Source organism: Ictidomys tridecemlineatus, chromosome 6, assembly GCF_052094955.1.
Source record: "Ictidomys tridecemlineatus isolate mIctTri1 chromosome 6, mIctTri1.hap1, whole genome shotgun sequence".
In the NCBI taxonomy this organism is placed as follows: domain Eukaryota; kingdom Metazoa; phylum Chordata; class Mammalia; order Rodentia; family Sciuridae; genus Ictidomys; species Ictidomys tridecemlineatus.
This window is the reverse complement of record NC_135482.1, coordinates 104,345,506-104,365,390: the sequence shown is the minus strand read 5'-3', so window position 1 is coordinate 104,365,390 and position 19,885 is coordinate 104,345,506. Positions and strand designations below refer to the sequence as shown.

Sequence of the window (19,885 nt, the reverse complement as noted above, 5' to 3'; positions counted from 1 at the left end):
ACTAAACAAGATCCTTTCTTCCCTGCTTTCAGGGAGCTAGTGGAGAGATAGATAGATAGATAGATAGATAGATAGATAGATAGATAGATAGATAGATAGACAGACAGACAGATCATGTTACTCTAAATAGCAGGGATAAGTGAGGTGAAGAAAAATAAAGCAGGAGCAAGGGACAGAAAATGACAGGAGTGAAGATATGCCATCAGTGGTACTTAGGGAAGATGTTTGGAAGGAGATAAGATTGGAGCTGAGACCTGAAGGGAAGGATGAGCATACACAGATCCGGACAGAGGGGACCCCCAGCACAAAGACAGGGCAAAGATAACCTAGCCACAACTGAGAAAAGGCTGGTGGCTAGGAATAGAGTGTGGGACGGTGACACAGGTGAGTGAGTGATTTGGAGGAAATAACAAAGACAGATCATTTTTAAACCATCAGTGTGGATAAATGGATGGACAAGTGGATGGATGGATGGGGAGATGGAAAGAAGGAAGAATGGATATGTGGGAGAAAGAATTTCCACGGATTCTCTTGGACTGTCTGCTGACCGGAGGTGATGTATACATAGCTTACAAGTTGGTAAAATATGTCCTATCAGTTCCCCAGAATGTCCCTCAACAGCTCCTTCAGGGAGCCAGAACTGACACTCTCCTTAGTAAAGGAGATCCCTTTATCTCCACAGAGGGATTTAGACCCAAAGTTCAGCAGGCAAACCGGGTCTTCATCCCAAGGAAACATTATGGAGAGGGCTACCAGATGAAGCCTTTAGGAGAGAGATTCCAGAAGCAGAGTCTTGCCTGCAGTCTCTAACCAGGCCAGATCCAGGGAGGAGACTGGTACACCATGGCCATCCCACTGCCACCTGGAATCACCTCGGCAGCAATACCAAGACCTTGGGCAAGAGAATCTGGGTTTTCCAGAAAAAAAAAAAAAAGAAAGAAAGAAAGTACCATCTGCCAGGACAAAGCCAAGGCTCCCTGCAGGTGGCACCAACTACCAAGAGCCCATCCGCCCCGAGGCTCTTGCCTTGGACAGCCTCACCTCCAAGTCCTTCTCAAGCTCCAGCCCAGCAGCCATCAGGTTGTGCTCAAACTCCTCCCGCTGCTCCCTCCTCTCCTCCTCCAGGGCATGGAGTGGCCCCAGCTCAATGTCACCGGGGCCCCCAGCGTGGTGCTCCTTGTTTGTCTCCCCATTGGAGATGACAGCCAGCGAGTGGCCAGGAGAGCCTTGGCCCAGGTGTGCCCCGCGTTTCCGGTAGTGGTAGGCGAGCACATAGTCCACCTTCCTCTGGTTGTCGTGGAAGTGCATGCGGCTCAGACGGGCCTCGGAGGACACAGGCTCGTTGGCATCTAGGTAGTTATTGATGACCTGGCCAGAGACAAAAGGACAGGGACTGTGAGTTCCAGTGAGTAAGGGGATGAGTGTGGAGACAGCTACCCTTGTGCTCATGGACAGGGAAGTAGACTAGGAAGCAAGTCTCTCCAATCCCAGAGGCCCTGGCCGCCCCAGTGCAGGAACAGAGCAGCCTGAGTCCATCTGTCACACAGCCCACACAGCCCTCCACCCACTCTTCTACAGTCTGGGCATCAGTGCTTCACACACACTCCACCATCCTTGCACACAGATATCACCTCCACAGACTGCACACCTAGCAGCAGCAGACCCCAGCACATCCACACTGCCCCCCCACCCACACACCCACTCCTGCACATGCACACAACCACCTCCACCTACATCCCCCTGCACCGCCACTTCTGCACACAGGTAAAGGAATCTACAAATACATGCATCTCCCCTCCACGTGTGCTGTGACACACCCACACACACTCACCTCCCTTCAGATCTGCACACTGGCCTGCAAACACTCCATGCTTTCACACACACACAGAATACTCACAGGCAGGTTCTCTGGATCCATTGGAACAAAGGCCAATTTCTAGTCACCTGGCCCCCCCACAGGAATTCACTCGACACTCTGCCCTTCACAGGCCCACATCCTCTTCTTCCTCCTCCTTTTCAGTCACTGGTGAGGACCCTGCCAATGACAGCAGCCAATGACAGCAGCAGGAGGAACTGGCTCCTTCTCTCTTCCACTCCAGACTGGGAGGTGGAAAGAAGAGGAGGAGAGAGAACAAGGCGGAGCAGGGCTGAGACCTGCCTCCCTCCCTTGGGTGTTTCCCTGTTTTTTTTACTGGTTTGATACCCAGCTGCCTCTGCAGCCACCTGAGAGGTCACCCAGGCAACCAGATGAAGTGCCAGGCACAGGGGAGAGGCTCAGAGTCACAGAGGCAGAGAAGACAGGTTCCTCGGGCCTATGGGAGGAGAGCCAGGGTGTCTGCAGACTGACAGGTGGGATCACCTGGCCTCCCACACCTCCTTTCTGGACCCTCCCCTAACCAAGAGAATCACTGTTGCTGGTAATTACCTCACTTAGAGGGAGAAGAGAAAAGGGCCCTAATAAAAGCCCAGAGTCTCACACAGGTACACACACCAGCCCCCAGCTGGAGGATCCCCCAGGTGAGAAGCTCCCTGGGGCCTCGGTTGGGGTGGGCCCACTCCCAGTACTCACAGAGCTGCTGTGGGGGCTCTCTCCACCAGAGGCCTGGCCAGAGTCTCTGCTGGAACTGTCCTGTGGATTCTGGGTCTGGGGACCTGGCACCTTGAGGTACTGCTGTCCACTTGGGGGGCCCTGGCACCCTCTGACCCCTGTCCGAGGGCTCAGCCTGCGTGGAGAGCCAGGGAGCAGAGGGAGATCTGTGAGAGGGAAAGACAAAGAGACAAAAAACAACTTCAGACGAGGGGAAATGCAAGATACCGAGAAACTGAGGCACTGAGGAGGAAAACCACCCACAGCCCTAAGAAAATGGCTCATGTTTTCTTACAGCCTTAGTGAACCAAGTTCGCATTGGTTACAGAGGAGTAAAAGGAAGTAGGGACACACACACACACACACACACACACACCTCAAGCTGCCATCAGGAGCTCCTTCCAATCATGATCTCTTCTCTGGGGACCAGGGGGCAGTGTGCACGCAAAAGGGATGGAACCCCAGGGCCTGGAGCATGTTAGGCAAGCAGTCCACCCCTGAGACACTGTCCTTAATTTTTCCTTTGGAACATGGGAGTTGGCCATGGTGTCCACTGTCTGGGACCAGAAGAGAGAGGTGGCAGTATCAGGCAGGCAGTATCGGGGGAGGGGGTCACTGTGCAAATTGATGACAATGGCTTAGGCCTTAAGGCTTCACCCCAGGAAAGCAAGGCCAGCAGCACACCCCCATGGAGAAAGCAAGGACACACAAAGGGTGGGTCTACTTGGGGCAGAGGCATCTTCTGGACGGGGGCCAATCCTCCACAACTCTTGATGGGTCCTCGTGGACCTGCTGCTGCCTAAGCCAAGACCTCAGAGGCCCACAGTCCTTTCTCAGCCCTCCCTGAGTAAGCCTTCCAAAAATCCACAGTGAGAGAACAGAGCTTTTTCAGAAAATTCCTGATATTGCCTCCTGGAGGGAAAAGACCCCTGTAGGAGATAGAATTGTGGAATGTTAGAAATGGAGGGGATGAGAGATTAAACACTGCAGTTCCACTTTGCACAGAGGAGACATGAGTTGATCAGGCTCAATCTAGTCCCACGTCTGAGAAACACTTTGTAGCAACGCAGCGTGCCAGTGTACCTGGCCGTAAACCTCAGCTTTGCCACTCAGTAGCACTGTGACTTCTGAGCCTGTCTCTTTAGCTGTGAAATGAGAATCCCAAACTTGCAGGATCCAAGTGAGAACAAAAAGAAAAGAATACATTCAAAGCATCCAGCTGTTGTGAACCAATTAAAAATAAGTAAATAAATAAATAAAAATAACTGACCTTTAATAAAAAGCATCCAGAACAGCAATTAGCCTCTGAGCAGGCAATAAAAGGTGGTGATTATAATTATTCTTCCTATTTTCTTTTTTAAGCTCTATGCAAGCAGAAATAACACCTTAGACATCCAGCTCTTTCCCAAGCACCTGCTGAATTAATGGATGGATGGATGGAGGAATGAAACAACAGAAAGCAGCTGTGCTGGGATTCTTGCAACAGCTTTGGATCTGTTACTGACTTGTGCAGCAGCCCCATCCGTGCTCAGCTCTCTACTGGACAGTTCCAGGGAGCCTAGAACATTTGGTCTCTGCACTTGAGATACATAACCTCTTTATGAAGATAGAGTTGCATGCTGCAAACATAACTGTGACTAGCAGGATAGAGTTCCATAACTTATTCCTGTAGCGTGGGCTCTTGTCTGTATCATGGGCAGGAAGTGAAAGCAGGCAGAATTGAGCCCAGAGCTGTTCTTGAGGGGTGGTGGCTTCTGAAAACCAAGGCAGGCCAGGAAGACCCTCTGCAGAGGGAGATCACAGAAGGACAGCACTGGGCATGCATGTTGGCAGGGCAACAGGGTCCTCCAGCTCAAGACACTAGAGAGAGGTTTCTTCCCTGGGGCCTTTCTGCATGGCTATTCCCCACCTGGCCCAGGGCAGAACTTGGAACAGAAGGACTCTTCCCTACAGAAATCCTCAAAACCTCTGTTCTGCAAAGCCCAAGGCTGTCTAGATACATAACTGGGCAGGTGATGAGGATGGCACTCAGTCCAGGACGACCCTTCTTTGGCAGCTGTCTTCAGCTGTGATTCGGGGTAGCTCACACTCAGAGGCAAACCAAAGCTTTGGTCAGGCTACAGTGCATTAGCCACCTGCGGCTTGAGGCTGACATCCCAGAGCACCATTAGCCATCCTGGCCACTCCTTCTGCTTGCTCACTGCCACATGTCTCACGGCTATCGGGGACTGCTTTCATGGCAGCCTCTCCACTCCCCAGAAGGTAGAGCACAACATAGTGTTCAGCCATCCTGCTCCAGAAAGGCATTTCAAGTGATATGGACACAGATGTGGGAAGACCAGAGAGCTGGCTTGCACCATGAGAGAAGGCTGAAGGGGGTGAGTGCAGCCTGGCCATCAGGAAGCATGGGCCAGATGGTCAAATGCCTAGAGGACTCCTTCAGAAGCTAGAAGAAGTGCATTGAGGTCAATGAGAAGTCAAGGCCATTGTACACAGCATAGGTTAAACCCCTGGAAATAATCTTTCATTTGCCATTCTTGCTGTCCAGAACAAGAGATCCCCGAGAGTTCATGGCTATGGCTGTCCTGAGGGCAGAGTGTGCTCACCCATCTCTATATTAATTAGATGGATTTCCCTAAGGCTCGGACCTGGGGCCTTTCAACACTCTCACTCTTTCCCTGGGTTCTCTAATCCATCCCTGAGAATGTCGTTGCCATCTGTGACTGATAATTCCCCAGTTTACTTTAACCCTTGCTCTCTCCTCTAGACCCCAAGTGCACACATTGCCCTGCCTTCTTGCTTCTATACTTGTATGTTTCAGAGTCCCTCAAAGTCAACATGCCCAAAAGCAAAATGGCTATCTTCTCCCAACAGGATTCTTGTTCAGGGTTCCCCCATTCCTATCAATGCACCATCCTACAATCAGTTCACAAGCCAGAAATCTAGGAGCAGCCTCGATAACCCTCTGCCCTAATACCCTGTATCCAATTTGTCAGTAATCCTATGACTTTTACCTCCTAGAACATGAGCAAAACACATCTGTTCTGCACTTCCATTGACTCCTACCCTAGTGGCAGTTCTCACCCTCAGCACCTGGATGAGACAATGGCATCCTAACAGGTCTTCCTGCCATCAACCTTGCTCCCTCTCACTGTTCCCCATAATGCAGCCAGGAGGTCCTTATAACATGTCAATCTGGCCAAAACTTCCTTTTGCACAGAATCTTCTGGGGCTTCCCACTAACCTTGAGCTGTAAGACCCTGCACAATAAGGCCCTGCCCACAGCCTCACCTCAATGCTCCCCATATCTTGCTGGTTCCAGCCATACTGCCCTGCTTTCAGGCACCACACTCCCTTGTAGTTTAGATCTTATACATGTTTGTCCATTGGCCTAGAACACACTTCCCCTAGTACTCTTCATCTAGTTGTGGGCCACCTATTATTTTGGTCATTAGAAAATTCCCAATCCATCCACCCCTTTCACCCTCAGAGGGATCTTTGGAAATTATACATCTCTTAGATCCATTCCTCAACTCAAGTATTTCCTTCATTGCCAGAGTATGACATCATTACTATAAAGTAAAATGTGATCCATATACAGTCCACTTTCCACATCCACAAGCCCCACATCCTTAGATTCAACCAAACATAGATCAAAATATTTGTGGCAGGGGTTTCATCTTAAACATATACAGACTTATTTTTCTTGCCAATATTTCCTAAATAATATGGTCTAGCAACTATGGTGCATAACATTTACATTTTACTAGGTATTATAAGTATATGGGAATAATTTCAAGCATATGGAAGGATATGCATAGATTCTATGCAAGCACTGCACCATTTTATATAACGGGCTTGAGTACCCATGGATTTTGCTAACTGTGGAAAGTCCTGGAACCAATTGGCTCTGTGGATACCAAGGGACAACTGTATTCTCCAATTCTGTCCCCACCTGCTCTCCTTCCCATTCCCAATGTCTCTGAAACTAAAAGTGTTTCTGAAAATTCTTACTTCCATTTATGGAGAACTTGAAGCATTATGATGAATCCACAGATACACTTCATAAGGGGCCCTACACTTTTAGAGGGTGGGGAGGAAATGAAGGGGAAGGCAGTGTTCTGATCTTGGCCTACTATTTGGAGGCCACACAGCCTGTCTCAGAGTGGTCACAAGTTGATAGTCTTTTCTCAGGCCAAGAATATAACAATCGGTAAATCTCAAACAGATTTGGGACTGCATGAGGATAGCACAAGGGCAGGTGCTATGGCCAGTGAACAAGCATTGGGTCCAGTTCTCCCTTCCTACTCTACAGCTGTTACAGGACTCACAATCAGCACCCTGAGCCAAAGGCAAGCCCGGGGTACCCTTGGCTCCTAGTCATGATGTTACTATAATTTTGGAGAAAGAATATATTTTCACTGAGCTTAGATTTTAATTCTATGGTTGGAGGGTTGGTGGGGTGGGAGGTCATTATTGTATCATTTTCTTCTAGGGTGAGTAGAATGAGAGAGCAGGAGAAAAGATTAAAATTCCTTGGGAGTATATGAGCTATGGAAAATGCAAGGAATAATTATCAAATCCTCCTTCAAGGCACAAGTGCCTGTCCCTTCATCTGCCTCTTCCTACGCTGATTTCTCTGCTCCATGCAGCTGCTCTGCTCCAAGCCCCGACCTTCCCTGTCTCTCCTCCCTACCTACCTATTTTCCATCCACTTCCTCCTGGACATTTCCCAGACTAGGTAGGAGAAGCACTTATTATCCACTTGTTGATTCAAGGAAACTGATTTCCTGCTCCTCCAAGACCACCACACAGATTTTTATCCTCTACATTCTTAAGCTATTTTAGATCAGTGGCCCCAGGGAGGAACTCTGCCCCTTCTAGTTGGAGACTACTCCAACTTTCACACTTAAGAGAGCTGCAGGTTCCTTAGATTGCTCTACAGAGGCAGATGAAGAAGCAGCAGGATCAGAGATTTTAAAAGAAGTAAACATAGGCTAAAGGGAGAGGCCTGAATCTCAAAGAAAAAACAGGCAGAGCCCGTTTCCAGAGGCCTCTCACGGCCTGCCCTCTCACGGCCTGCCCTCTCACTGCCTCCCTCCCAGAGCTTGTCCAAACCTCTTCCCAATTTTGGTCCCACCTTTTCTATCCCTCCACTTTCCCATTAGTTGTCATGGTCTTTGCACACCCATTCCTTCATTTAACTACAGGTTACCTTGTCCAAAAAGCTAACTTGCACCAAAGTGCAAAGAGCCCATGCTAACATTCTCCGACAATATAAGTGAAAATTAAAACATGAGTAAGCCCTACAGATGTCACTAGGGCCACACATTAATGGGGACAGAGGTCTCAGTCTGAAAGTATCACCCCTGCTGCACCATGAAGCTGTGAGGCAGGAGTTCTGTCTGGGCTCTTCAACTCATGCTGCGCTGGGACAGCTTGGCAGAAATCTCCAAGTTCACTTCACAGGATTAGAAGAAAGAGTCTTTTGAACAGAGGAGAAAGGAAGGAACCTCTCCTTGCATTTACACTGGAGGACTAGCAAGAATAAGAAAAAGCTTAAGCAGTAGTTATGGCAAAGAGACCAGAAACACAGTCAGGAACGAGGCATACCCATGCTGGGCAAAGCCCAAAGGAAGTGGGCTCACCAGGCACCAGGGTGAAGGGCAAGGTGAGTCATCAAGTCCTAGGAGGTTTTCAGGGCCTCCCAGAGAGAGGACTGTGAGAGGAGGTTTCTGGAGGAAGCTCAGGCAGCAGGGGTTTCCCTCAGAGTTTCCCTCTTGGCATTATTAGTCTCATCGCTAACCACTAGTGAGTGAAATACAAGGGGCCCAGGAAAAAAGAACAGATTCCATCAGCGCATTTCAAGGCCACTACTTCCAGCAAGACCAGATAGGCCCAGGGTGGCTCTGGGGGAGACAGAGCATCTATAGTCTCCCAGATCAAGAATGAGGCAGACCCTCTTGGAAGCCTCAGAGAGACCTGGGAACTTTCCAATTTGAAGGCCTCACCCTGGGACCCTTCTCAAGTACAGATGGTTCCTGACTTATGATCAATATATTTTCAATTTTTCAACTTTACAATGTTGTGAAAGCATACCCACACAACCATTCTGTTCTCACTTTTAGTATTCATCAAATTACATGAAATAGTCGATGTTTTGTTATAAAATAGGCTCTGTGCTAGATTATTTTGCCTAATACAAGCTAATGTAAGAGTTTGAGCTCATGTAATGTTGACCTGGCTAAGCTATGATGTTTGGAAATTGAGGTGTATTAAATGCATTTTTGACCTACAATATTTTCAATTTAAAATGAGTTTATTGGGATGTGATTCCACTGCAAGTCAAGGAATATCTATATCCTAGAATCGGTGAATTTCATTTCATTTAGAACCAGTATTTATGCTGAGTCTTGCCTTCCTTTTCTGTAAGAATTTGACCTAGGTCAGCCAAAATTTGAGGCTCCAGGCTTACAATTTGGCTCTGCTGATCACCCCACTCCCTACCCAATAGGTCTTGCAACTTCCTCTGCTTCTGAATGTCATCAAACCTAGTAGAAGGATGACCCTCCAGTTCCCTCCCACAAAAGAACAATTTGTGGGGCTGGGATGGAGCTCAGTGGTAGATCACATGCCTAGTATGCACTAGGCAGTGGATTCAATCCCCAGGACCATCAAAAATTAAAATTAAAAAAGACTGAAGATATAACTAAGTGGAAGAGCACCTGCCTAGCATGTGTAAGGTTCTGAGTTCAATCAACAGCACCACATACATATACAAGAAGAACCATTTGCAAATCTGCCTCCTCGCCCCTACTTATCAAAGTCTTAACTCAAAAACAGCCCTTTCCCCTCCCCAGTCCCCAACATTCCTTTCCTGATCATGACATCGCCACAGTTTGCATCCTTACCTCATACCTGGAGAGAAGCTAACTGTCCTCCCTGCCACTAACCCTGCTTCCCTCCCATCCTCAGCTCACACAGCAGCTTGAGTTACTGACCATGTTACTCCACCCCAACAGCTTTCCACTCTTCTTGGATCAGGACCAAAACCAGTATGGCAAATAGGACCTTTGTGGTCTGGTTCCTGCCTACCTGTCTAGACTGCTCTTTGGCTCCACCCTCATTCACTCTCTGCCTTACTCCTGCATTTTTGTCTTTCCCTGTGTTTCACTCACCATCGCATTCTGAGCACACACTTGGCCATTCCCAGGGAGGATGGGGTATTGCATATAATATTTCATACCCCTTGTTCATTCATTCCAGAGTCATTTCAACTGCAAAGCATTGCATAAAACATTGGGAAAACAGGCCAAACAGAAAACAATCCTTTCCACCAAGCCCTAGGTGTTCCCAAGAAAGAAAGATTAACACAGAAGGAAGGCAGACCAATGAGAAGGCAATTTTAGGAATGGGAAAGGAGCCAAAGTTGGAGTATAAACAAGAATCTATAGAAGCCAAAGTTTCTTAGTTCTGCCTAGAGCTATCAGGAAAGGCCCCCAGAGAACATGAACTTTGAAACTCATCTAGAAGAAAGGAATAGGCATCTGCCAATGGGCAAGGAAAGTGGGAAGATTCCAGGGAGAAAATCAGTCATTGGTCTGGTCCTGTGCAACCAATCTCTGGGATTGACTGTTTTGAATTATTGAACTTCTGAGAATGAAGACTTACTTCCTCCTCATGCTCCCTTATCACCCAGAGTTCAAACAGGTGGTCACTATGTGATGTGGCTGGTGGGCATTGAAAGTAACTCCCTGAATTATAGTAAACACTTCTTAATGTGACCTATGAGGCCCTTAATAATCTTTCTTATCAATCTTTCCAGTATCTTTTGCTCGCGCACCCCCCCCACACACACACACACTCTCTCTCTCTTCAGGGAGAATGAACAACCTACAGAAGGTGATCCGCTTTTTCTTATCTTTGATCTTGGTATTGTTCTCCTTTTTACTTCCAAACACTTCTCCCCAACCCTGTAACCACCCCAAATCCCACTGTTAATATGCAGGGCTCTTGATTTATGACAACATTAAAGGATTTTGAGCAGCAGTGCAATGAAATTAACATTATATTATAAGGAGCTCTCTGGCTATAGTGAGGATAAATGGAATGTCAGAGGAAGGATGGATAAATGAGTGGGCAGATGAAGGGAGGGATAGACAGATGAATTAGTAGAAGGGTGGATGGACTATGACTGACTGGATGTAGGCAGGGGTGGATGGATATATGGATAGGTGGGTAGATGAGTGCATGGGTGGATGGATGGGTACTTGAGTAGATGAATGGATGAAGAGTGGGTGGATGGGGTTTTGGTGTTTCAAGTAAGTGTCATAAAATTCCTGAAACTTTTATGGATCTGGTCACAGTGCTGCTCTAAAGTGTCCATTGTCTGCAGGCTTTGCAGAACAATTTGGCATTCAAAGAATTCTATATCTGGTTTTTATGTTTCTCTGCTGCCTAATCCTCCATTGAACAAGAGCACTCCCATGTTTGTCAGATTTCTGCTGTTCTAAAAAATACTTGAGATAAATCAACTTTAAAAGAGGAAAGGTTTGTTTGGGCTAATGGTTTTGGAGGTTTCCACCTATGCACAGTGAGCTCCATTGCTTTTGGCCTGTGGCAAGGTAGCACATCATGATGGGAGCATGTGGTGGAGGAAGCTCCTCACCTAAAGTTGGCCAGAAAACAAATGAGAGAGAAAGAAGGGCCTGGGGTCTTGGCATGCCCTTGAAGGGATGCAATAACCTAAGTTCTTCCAACAGCATCTCACCTCTTAAAGGTTCCACCACCTCCCAACAGTGCCATAGGCTGGGGCCCAAGCCTTTAACACACAGGCCTTTAGGGGACATTTAAGACCAAAAATTTAGCAACTCCTCTTTAGCCAAAGCTACTCTCAAACTTGTGCCTTTGCTCATGCGGTTACTCTTGCATGGAATGAATGTTCTCTCTGCCTGCCTAAGTCCCATTCAGCTAAAGTATTAGTCCTATGCTAATCCTTCCCTAAATTCTGACATTCAGAAAATTTGCCTCTTATATCTTTGCATGCCTAGCCTAGGAGTCTGGACACAACAAGGAGTTGGAAGAGATATAGGGAATTGGGAAATCTTTCCTTTTGAGTCAGTTTCAAACAGGATAGACTTCTTTGTGTTGAACTGAGCAGAGAGCTTCCCTAATAACAACTAAACATTAGTACTATTATGGTTTAGATGTGAGGTGTCCCCCAAAATCTCACTTGTGAGATAATGCAAGGAGGTTCAGAGGAGAAATGATTAGGTTGAGAGAGTCTTAACCCAATCAGTGAATTAATCCCCTGATGGGATTAACTGAGTGGTAACTGAAAGCAGGTAGGATATGGCTGGGGGAGTGGGTGTTGGGGGCATGGCTTTGGGATATATATTTTGTATCTGGCCAGTGGATTCTTCTCTGCTTTCTGATCATCATATACTCTTCCACCATGATGTTCTGCCTCATCTCCAGCCCTGAGGAATGGAGCTAGCTCCAAACTGTGAGCCCCCAAATAAACTTTTCCCTCTCTACAATTATGCTGATTGGGTCTTTTAGTCACAGTGGCAAAAAAGCTGACTAAAACAAATACTTAACACTTTATATGCGCTTGGCTGTGTTCTTAGCAATTTACAAATATCAACTAATTTAATCTTCATACTCTAATAAGGTAGACATCATTGTCATCATGTTACTCATGAGAAAACTGAGGCATTAGAGATGTCAGGTAAAGTCGCTCAAGGTCACTGGCATACTCACAGTCCACACTTCTAACCACACCAGTTAACTAACGTGTGAAAAGGAAAGGGAATAGCTCATATAAGTTAGTAAGTCCTTTCCTGACATTTCTCACCTCTTTAAAAGGCATTTTCACAAATTACATTAACATTCAATTTTCAGACCCGATATCCTATAATAAAGACCAGGGAGATTTATCTCTCCTTATGCCAGTACTGTGATAGCCTTGTGGTATGTTGAATTGAAATCAGGGAATGTGAGTTGAGTTGTATTTGTTTTTGTTTGGATTTACAGTTTCTATTTCTCTACAAAATTCATTTCAAGAAGTGCTTCACTCAATGACAAAATCTACTAACGAGACTTGAACAAGTTGTCCAAATGAAACTTTCTCATTGGCAGCCTATCCTACACTTTAGAGTGTGACTGATGAGATTAAGATGTAAGTGTCCCTCCTCATATGTCATAAGAAAATAGCCCGCCTACACCATAATTGATCAAAACTGTTTTGTTACCTCACTAATTATAACCTGTTTTATAACAGGTTTGCTCTGTTTTCTCTTTTGTTGACATGAAAGAATGTGATGATGCATTGGTGAACAAAATGTAATCCTTCCCCCAACCCCTGCCACATGTTACACACATGCATGTGCGTGCGCACACACACACACACACACACACACACACACACACACACCATTTTAATGAAGTTGACTGATCCCTGAAAATATTTGTGGGTCCTTCATTGCCCTCCACCACTCATAAGCATCTCCCATCTCAAACTGTCAATTCCTCCTGGGTGTAATCAAGTCTGATGGTCTTTTTCCTATTCCTGTCTCTCCAAAGATGGAGAATGAACTGGGTCAGGCTGGGGTTGTGGCTCAGTGGTAAAGCACTTACTTGCCTAGCAGGTGTGAGGCACTGGGCTTGATTCTCAGCACCACATATAAATAAATAAAACAAAGTTCCATCAACAACTAAAAAATATATATATTAAGTAAACAAATAAAATAAAATGAACTGGATCTAGAGTTAAAACCTAAGACAGCTCTTCCAATCATAGCTCCCACTCCAGGCAACTGAGGTCTTTGAATTTGGGTGAGATGTTAGTGGTTATAGAAGGATTCATTCAGCAGATATGAGGAATATGAATGATCCTGAGAATTTATAAAATATCCCAAATATACTTATAACCTATAGGAAATTGTTTAGAAAATTTTTATTATGTTATAGCTTTGTTGAGTGATATGAATAAATTCATATAATATATATAGACAATAAACTTAATCTGCTAGGTTGTATCCCCCTTGAGAAATAATGCCTGCCAAGTTCAGCAGGGTATCCTAAGTCCTGAGTATGGAGCCTTACACATAAAATACTTTAGGGAGAGGGTAAGTACCCACTTGTAGCTAAGAAAAATGGAAGTCTCAAAGCAAGCATAAACTAAGAGGTAACACCATGAAGAAGCTAGGAGAATTGTTCATGAACACACTGAAACACCCAGAGACTCCCATCATCACTAGGAGATCCACTAGAGAGACTGGAGATCCCATAATAACTGGTAGAGAAAAAGCTTGAGAGACACAATTTTTTAAAAATTTCTCATAACCCCACCTCGTCTAGATTTCTGTTGCCTCGCCAAATATATATTGTTCTTACTTAAAACTAAGATGTGTCCATATTTGAGCATCAGCGATCACCACATCCCAAAAGACAGAACTAAACAAAGTGGTTGAGGAAAAGAGAAACAGAAGCAGACAAGAGCCCTTCTGTAAGAAGAAGGAACCCACTATGGGAAGCCAGACTTAAAGTACTACAATTCTGCAACTGGATAAAGACAAATGGGAATATAGAGTAGTTCTCAACCTTGAGTACATTGAAATCACCTTCAGAAGATTAAAACATTGATGTTTTAACATTGAGTTTCCACGCTCAGAACTTTGGATTTAATTTTTGTGATTCTATTGTACAATCAGGATTCAGATTGAATCTACTAATTGAATCTACTAATGGAAGCAAAATGGTGAACCTAGATTTAGTTAAAAGATCTTGAAATATCAGAAGAAAGAAGCATCGTCTAAAACTTGAACAAGGAAAGTTTAGGATAAATGCAACAAAGTGCCACTTAGAACAGCCAAGAGGACTGTTTAGAACTGGAGGGCTGCCTTAGAGTTAAAAAGGTTTTTAACCTGGAGATTAAAAAGGTGGGTGGATTTGTATTTCTCTGCTGACTAAGGGTGTTGAACATCTTTTCATGTACCTATTATCCATTTGTTATCTTCTTTAAATAAAAGTCTGTTCAGATCCTTTGCTCATTTTAAAATTAGGTTATTTGTCTTTTTATTGCTGAGTTGTAAGAGTTTTTTTATATATTCTGGATTAAAGTTTTTATCTGATATATTATTTACAAATATTTTCTCCCATTCTATGGGTTGTCTTTTTATTTTATTGATAGTATCTTTTGAAGCATTTTTAATTTTTATCAAATACAATTTGTTTATTTTTTCTTCAATTGTGCTATAGTTTGAAAATTTGTGGCCCTCCAAAATTCATGATGAAACTTAATCCCCAATTCGACTGTGTTAAGACATAGAGACTTCTGAGAAGCAATTAGGCCATGAGGGTTCTGGCCTTGGGAATGGATTGAAACTCTCCTAAAAGAGCTTAAGTGAACTAACTAGACCTTTTTTCTACCTTTCTCATATGTCCATCATGTGAGGAAAAAACAATAAGGCACAGATCATCTTAGAAGCAGACAAGCCCTCATCAGACACTGAGTGGCATGGCTTTAATTTTGGATTTTTCAGCATTCAGAACTGTAAGAAATAAATTTATTTTCTTAACTTTAGACCAATATCTCTAATGAACATAGATCCAAAAATTCTCGATAAAATTCTGGCAAATCAAATACAAAAACATATCAAAAAGATTGTGCACCATGATCAAGTGGGATTCATTCCAGGGACGCAAGGTTGGTTCAACATACAGAAATCAATAAATGTAATTCATCATATCAATGCACTTAAAGATAAGAATCATATGATCATCTCAATAGATACAGAGAAAGCAATTGACAAAATACAGCACCCTTTTATGTTCAAAACACTAGAAAAACTAGGGATAACAGGAACATATCTCAACATCATAAAGGCTATCTACATTAAGTCCCAGGCCAACAGCATTCTAAATGGAGAAAAATTGAAGGCATTCCCTCTACAAACTGGAACAAGACAGGGATGCCCTCTTTTACTACTTCTGTTCAACATAGTTCTTGAAACACTGGCCAGAGCAATTAGATGAAAGAAGTTAAAGGATAAGTATAGGAAAAGAAGAACTTAAATTAGCACTATTTGCTGAAGATATGATTCTATACCTAGAATACCCAAAAACTCCACCAGAAAACTTCTAGAACTAGTAAATGAATTCAGAAAAGTAGCAGGATATAAAATCAACACCCCCAAAACCAAAGGCATTTCTGTATATCAGTGACAAAGCCTCTGAGAAGGAAATGAGGAAAACTACCCCATTTACATTATCAAAAAAAAAAAAAAGATACTTGGGAATCAACTTAACAAAAGAGGTGAAAAATCTATGCAATGAGAACTACAGAACCCTAAAAAGAGAAATCAAAGAAGACCTTAGAAGATGGAAAGATCTACCTTGTTTTTGGATAGGCAGAATTAATATTATCAAAATGACCATACTACCAAAAGCACTAGACAGATTTAATGCAATTCTGCTCAAAATCCCAATGGTGTTCCTCAGAGAAATAGAAAAAGCAATCATGAAATTCATCTGGAAAAATAAGAGACCCAGAATAACTAAAGCAATCCTTAGCAGGAAGAGTGAAGCAGGTGGCATCACTATACCAGACCTTAAACTATACTACAGAGCAACAGTAACAAAAACACCCTGGTATTGATACCAAAACAGACTGGTAGACCAATGGTACAGAATAGAGGACACAGAGACTAACCCACAAAATTACAAATATCTTATATTAGACAAAGGTGCCAAAAACATACACTGGAGAAAAGATAGCATCTTCAACAAATGGTGCTGGGAAAACTGGAAATCCATATGCAATACAATGAAATCAAACCCCTATCTCTCACCATGCACAAAACTCAAATCAAAATGGATCAAAGACCTAGGAATTAAACCAGAGACACTTTGTCTAAAAGAAGAAAAAGTAGGCCCTAATCTTCCTCGTGTAGGATTAGGCCCCAACTTCCTTAATAAGACTCCTATAGTGCAAGAATTAAAATCAAGTATCAATAAACGGGATGGACTCAAACTAAAAAGTTTCATCTCAGCAAAATAAATAATCTGTGAGGTGAATAGAGAGCCTACATCTTGGGAGCAAATTTTTACCCCTCACACATCAGATAGAGCACTAATCTCGAGGGTATATAAAGAACTCAAAAAGCTAAGCACCAAAAAACCAAATAACCCAATCAACAAATGGTCCAAGGACCTGAACAGACACTTTTCAGAAGAGGATATACAATCAATTAACAAATATATAAAAAAATGCTCATCATCTCTAGCAATCAGAGAAATGCAAATGAAAACTATCCTAAGATATCATCTCACTAAGATACCCTAAGATATCAGAATGGCAGCTATTATGAAGACAAACAACAATAAATGTTGGTGAGGATGTGGGGAAAAAGGTACACTCATACATTGCTGGTGGGACTGCAAACTGGTACAGCCAATATGGAAAGCAGAATGGAGATTCCTTGGAAAATCTGGGAATGGAACCACCATTTGACCCAACTATCCCTCTCCTTGGACTATACCCAAAGGACTTAAAACAGCATACTACTAAGACACAGCCACATAAAAGTTTATAGCAGCACAATTCACAATAGCTAAACTGTGGAGCCAACCTAGATGCCCTTTAGTGGATGAATGGATAAAAAAAAATGTGGTATATATACACAATGGAATTTTACTCAGCAATAAAAGAGGATAAAATCATGGCATTTGCAGGTAAATGGATGGCGTTGGAAAAGATAATGCTAAGTGAAGTTAGCCAATCCCCCCCCCAAAAAATGCCAATTGTTTTCTCTGATATAAGGAGGCTGACTCATAGTGGAGTAGGGAGGGGGATCATGGGAGAAATAGATGAATTCTAGATAAGGAAGAGGGGTGGGAGGGAAAGGGAGGGGGCAGGGGATTAGCAAGGATGGTAGAATGTGATGGACATCATTATCCAAAGTACATGTATGAAGACACGAACATGCATGAACATACTTTATATACAAAGATATGAAAAATTGTGCTCTATATGTGTAATAAGAATTATAATGCATTCTGCTGTCATGTATTTAAAAAATAAAATCAATTAAATTTAAAAAAAGAAAATTTATTAGAAAAAATAATAATAAATTTCTTTTCTTTGTAAATTACCTAGTTTCTAGCATTTTGTTAAAGCAAATGAAGGGAGACATTGTGCTTTCATTTTAATATTCAGAAGCCATTGCCTAAACAACATCATGATAATTTACTCCTGTTGTCTTCTAAGTTTTACAGTTTTAGCTATTATATTTGTATCTATTATTCGGTTTGGGTTAATTTTATGTAGGACATGAGGAAAGGATCCAACTTCATTCTTTTGCATATGGCTGTCCAGTTGTTCCAGAATCATTTCCCCATCTCTTTATCCATTTCTTGGCCCCTCTGTTAAAACTCAAGGTCCAACGTGATTCTGCAATCTGCATTTGGGGTAAAATTGGGAATTCATAACCCACTTCAATTTAATGTATGAAATATGATATGTCAAGAGCTTTGTAATGTTGTGAACAACCAATAAAAAAAATAAAAAATTTAAAAAAAAAACTTCACATAGACACAATAAATTATTTTGATAGATAAGAGAAAAAAAAAAAACTCAAGGTCCACTTCTGGAATCTCAATTCTATTGATTGTTCTGTATGTCTGTCCATGTAATAACTTTGTTGTGTGTTGAGTTGAAATCAGGAAAAGTGAGTTCAGTTGTATTTGTTTTTGTTTAGGTTTATAGTTTCTATTTCTCTGTAGTTTCTAGATCTTTTCACTCACTAGAATCATACTTATCTTACATTTGTAGAAAATATGTATTTTAAAATCTGATAAATTTAACATCTAAGCTATCTTAATATCAGTTTTATTGATTGCTTTGTCTTTTATTTCTATTTTTATGGTATGTATTTAAGGTATATAACATTATGTTTTGTTATACATACAAACAGTGAAGTTATTACTAGAGACAAGCAAACTTACAAATTCATCATCTCACATAAATGATCTTTTTGTGTTCATAGTATTCTCTTAGCACATTTCCAATATATAAAATAACATCACTAACTATAATAATTACACTGTACAATATATCTCTACACTTGAGTAAGTGTATCCCAGATAACTAATCATTGTGCCCTTTGATCTATACTTCCCCATTTCCCCCATCACCAACCCCCTCACCTAGTAACCACTTTTTTGTTCTGTTTCTATGTGTTGGATCTGGCTTTATTTTATTTTATTTAGATTCCCACATACAAGTGAGATTACATAGTATTTCTTTCTTTGTCTGGCTTATTCACACAGCATAATGCCCTCTAACTTCATCTATGAGGTTATGGATGGCTAACCTTTTTAAGGTTGAATAATATTCCTTGTATGTATGCAAATGCATATACATACTCACAATTTTTTTTGTTTATCCATTGATGGACACTTAGGTTGTTTCCATACTGTGGTTATTGTGAGTAATGTTGCAGTGAATGTGGGAATGTTGATATATTTATGGGGCAATGATTTTATTTTCTTGTGATGTCTTCAGAAGAAGCATTGCCAGCTCTTGTGACAGCTCTATTTTTAATTTCTTTAGCAACTTCCATACTCTTTTCTACAGTGACTGCACCACTCTACATTCCCATTGAATGTATAGCAGGGTTCCCCTTTCTCCATACCCTCATGAACATTTGCTATCTCATTAGCCATCCTAACAGGTGTGGGTGGTATCTCATTGTGGTTTTGATTTACATTTCCCCAAATACTAGTGATGTTAAGCACCTTTTTGCATACCTATTGTCCATTTCTACATCTTCTTTGGATACATGTCTATTCAAGGACATTTATCTCTTTTAAATCAGGTTATTTGGGGTTATTTTGCTATTGAGTTGTGTGAGTTCTTTCTTTTGTATATTAATGTCTTAGCTGATATATAATTCACAAATATTTTCTCCATGTCTGTTGGCTGTCTTTCCATTCTGTCTATTGTTTCCTTTGTCTCTTTTTCATGGATCATTTATTCTTATTACTTTGCAGGTCTAGTGAATTTTATGGTATGCTAGACATAGTGAGTGATACAATATTCTTTCCATTTCAAGAGGATTAAAACAAAGTTTTAAAATTTCTAGCAGCAAGTTCAATTACTGGCTGATTGTTTTGAGCTAATAGGGTGTTTTGTGGAAAATCCAAGGTATTTTCTAAGACTTTTTAATAGAGTTTGACCTCTAAACTGTCTCTTCCCTGTTGATCTTTTAGGAGTTTGAACTCAGAGCTTTTTAG

General features: G+C 42.5%; 1 protein-coding gene across 4 annotated transcripts in view; it reads right to left on the bottom strand.

Moving 5' to 3' along the window:
* Ano2 (anoctamin 2) overlaps window positions 1–19,885 on the bottom strand; it is a 352,659-nt gene that overhangs the window by 323,862 nt on the left and 8,912 nt on the right. For 3 of the 4 annotated variants that reach the window (XR_013423166.1, XM_078015366.1, XM_078015367.1), the window contains exons 2-3: window positions 2,570–2,754; window positions 1,042–1,368 (exon numbers count right to left, since the gene is read on the bottom strand). Coding sequence is in view for 3 of the 4 variants with exons in the window: in XM_078015366.1 (XP_077871492.1) it covers window positions 1,042–1,368; window positions 2,570–2,754 (512 nt within the window). In the remaining variant the exon portion in view is untranslated. Of the gene's footprint in view, window positions 1–1,041; window positions 1,369–1,897; window positions 2,110–2,569; window positions 2,755–19,885 lie in introns of those variants that run through there. The other variant, XM_040281078.2, reaches the window with a different exon arrangement.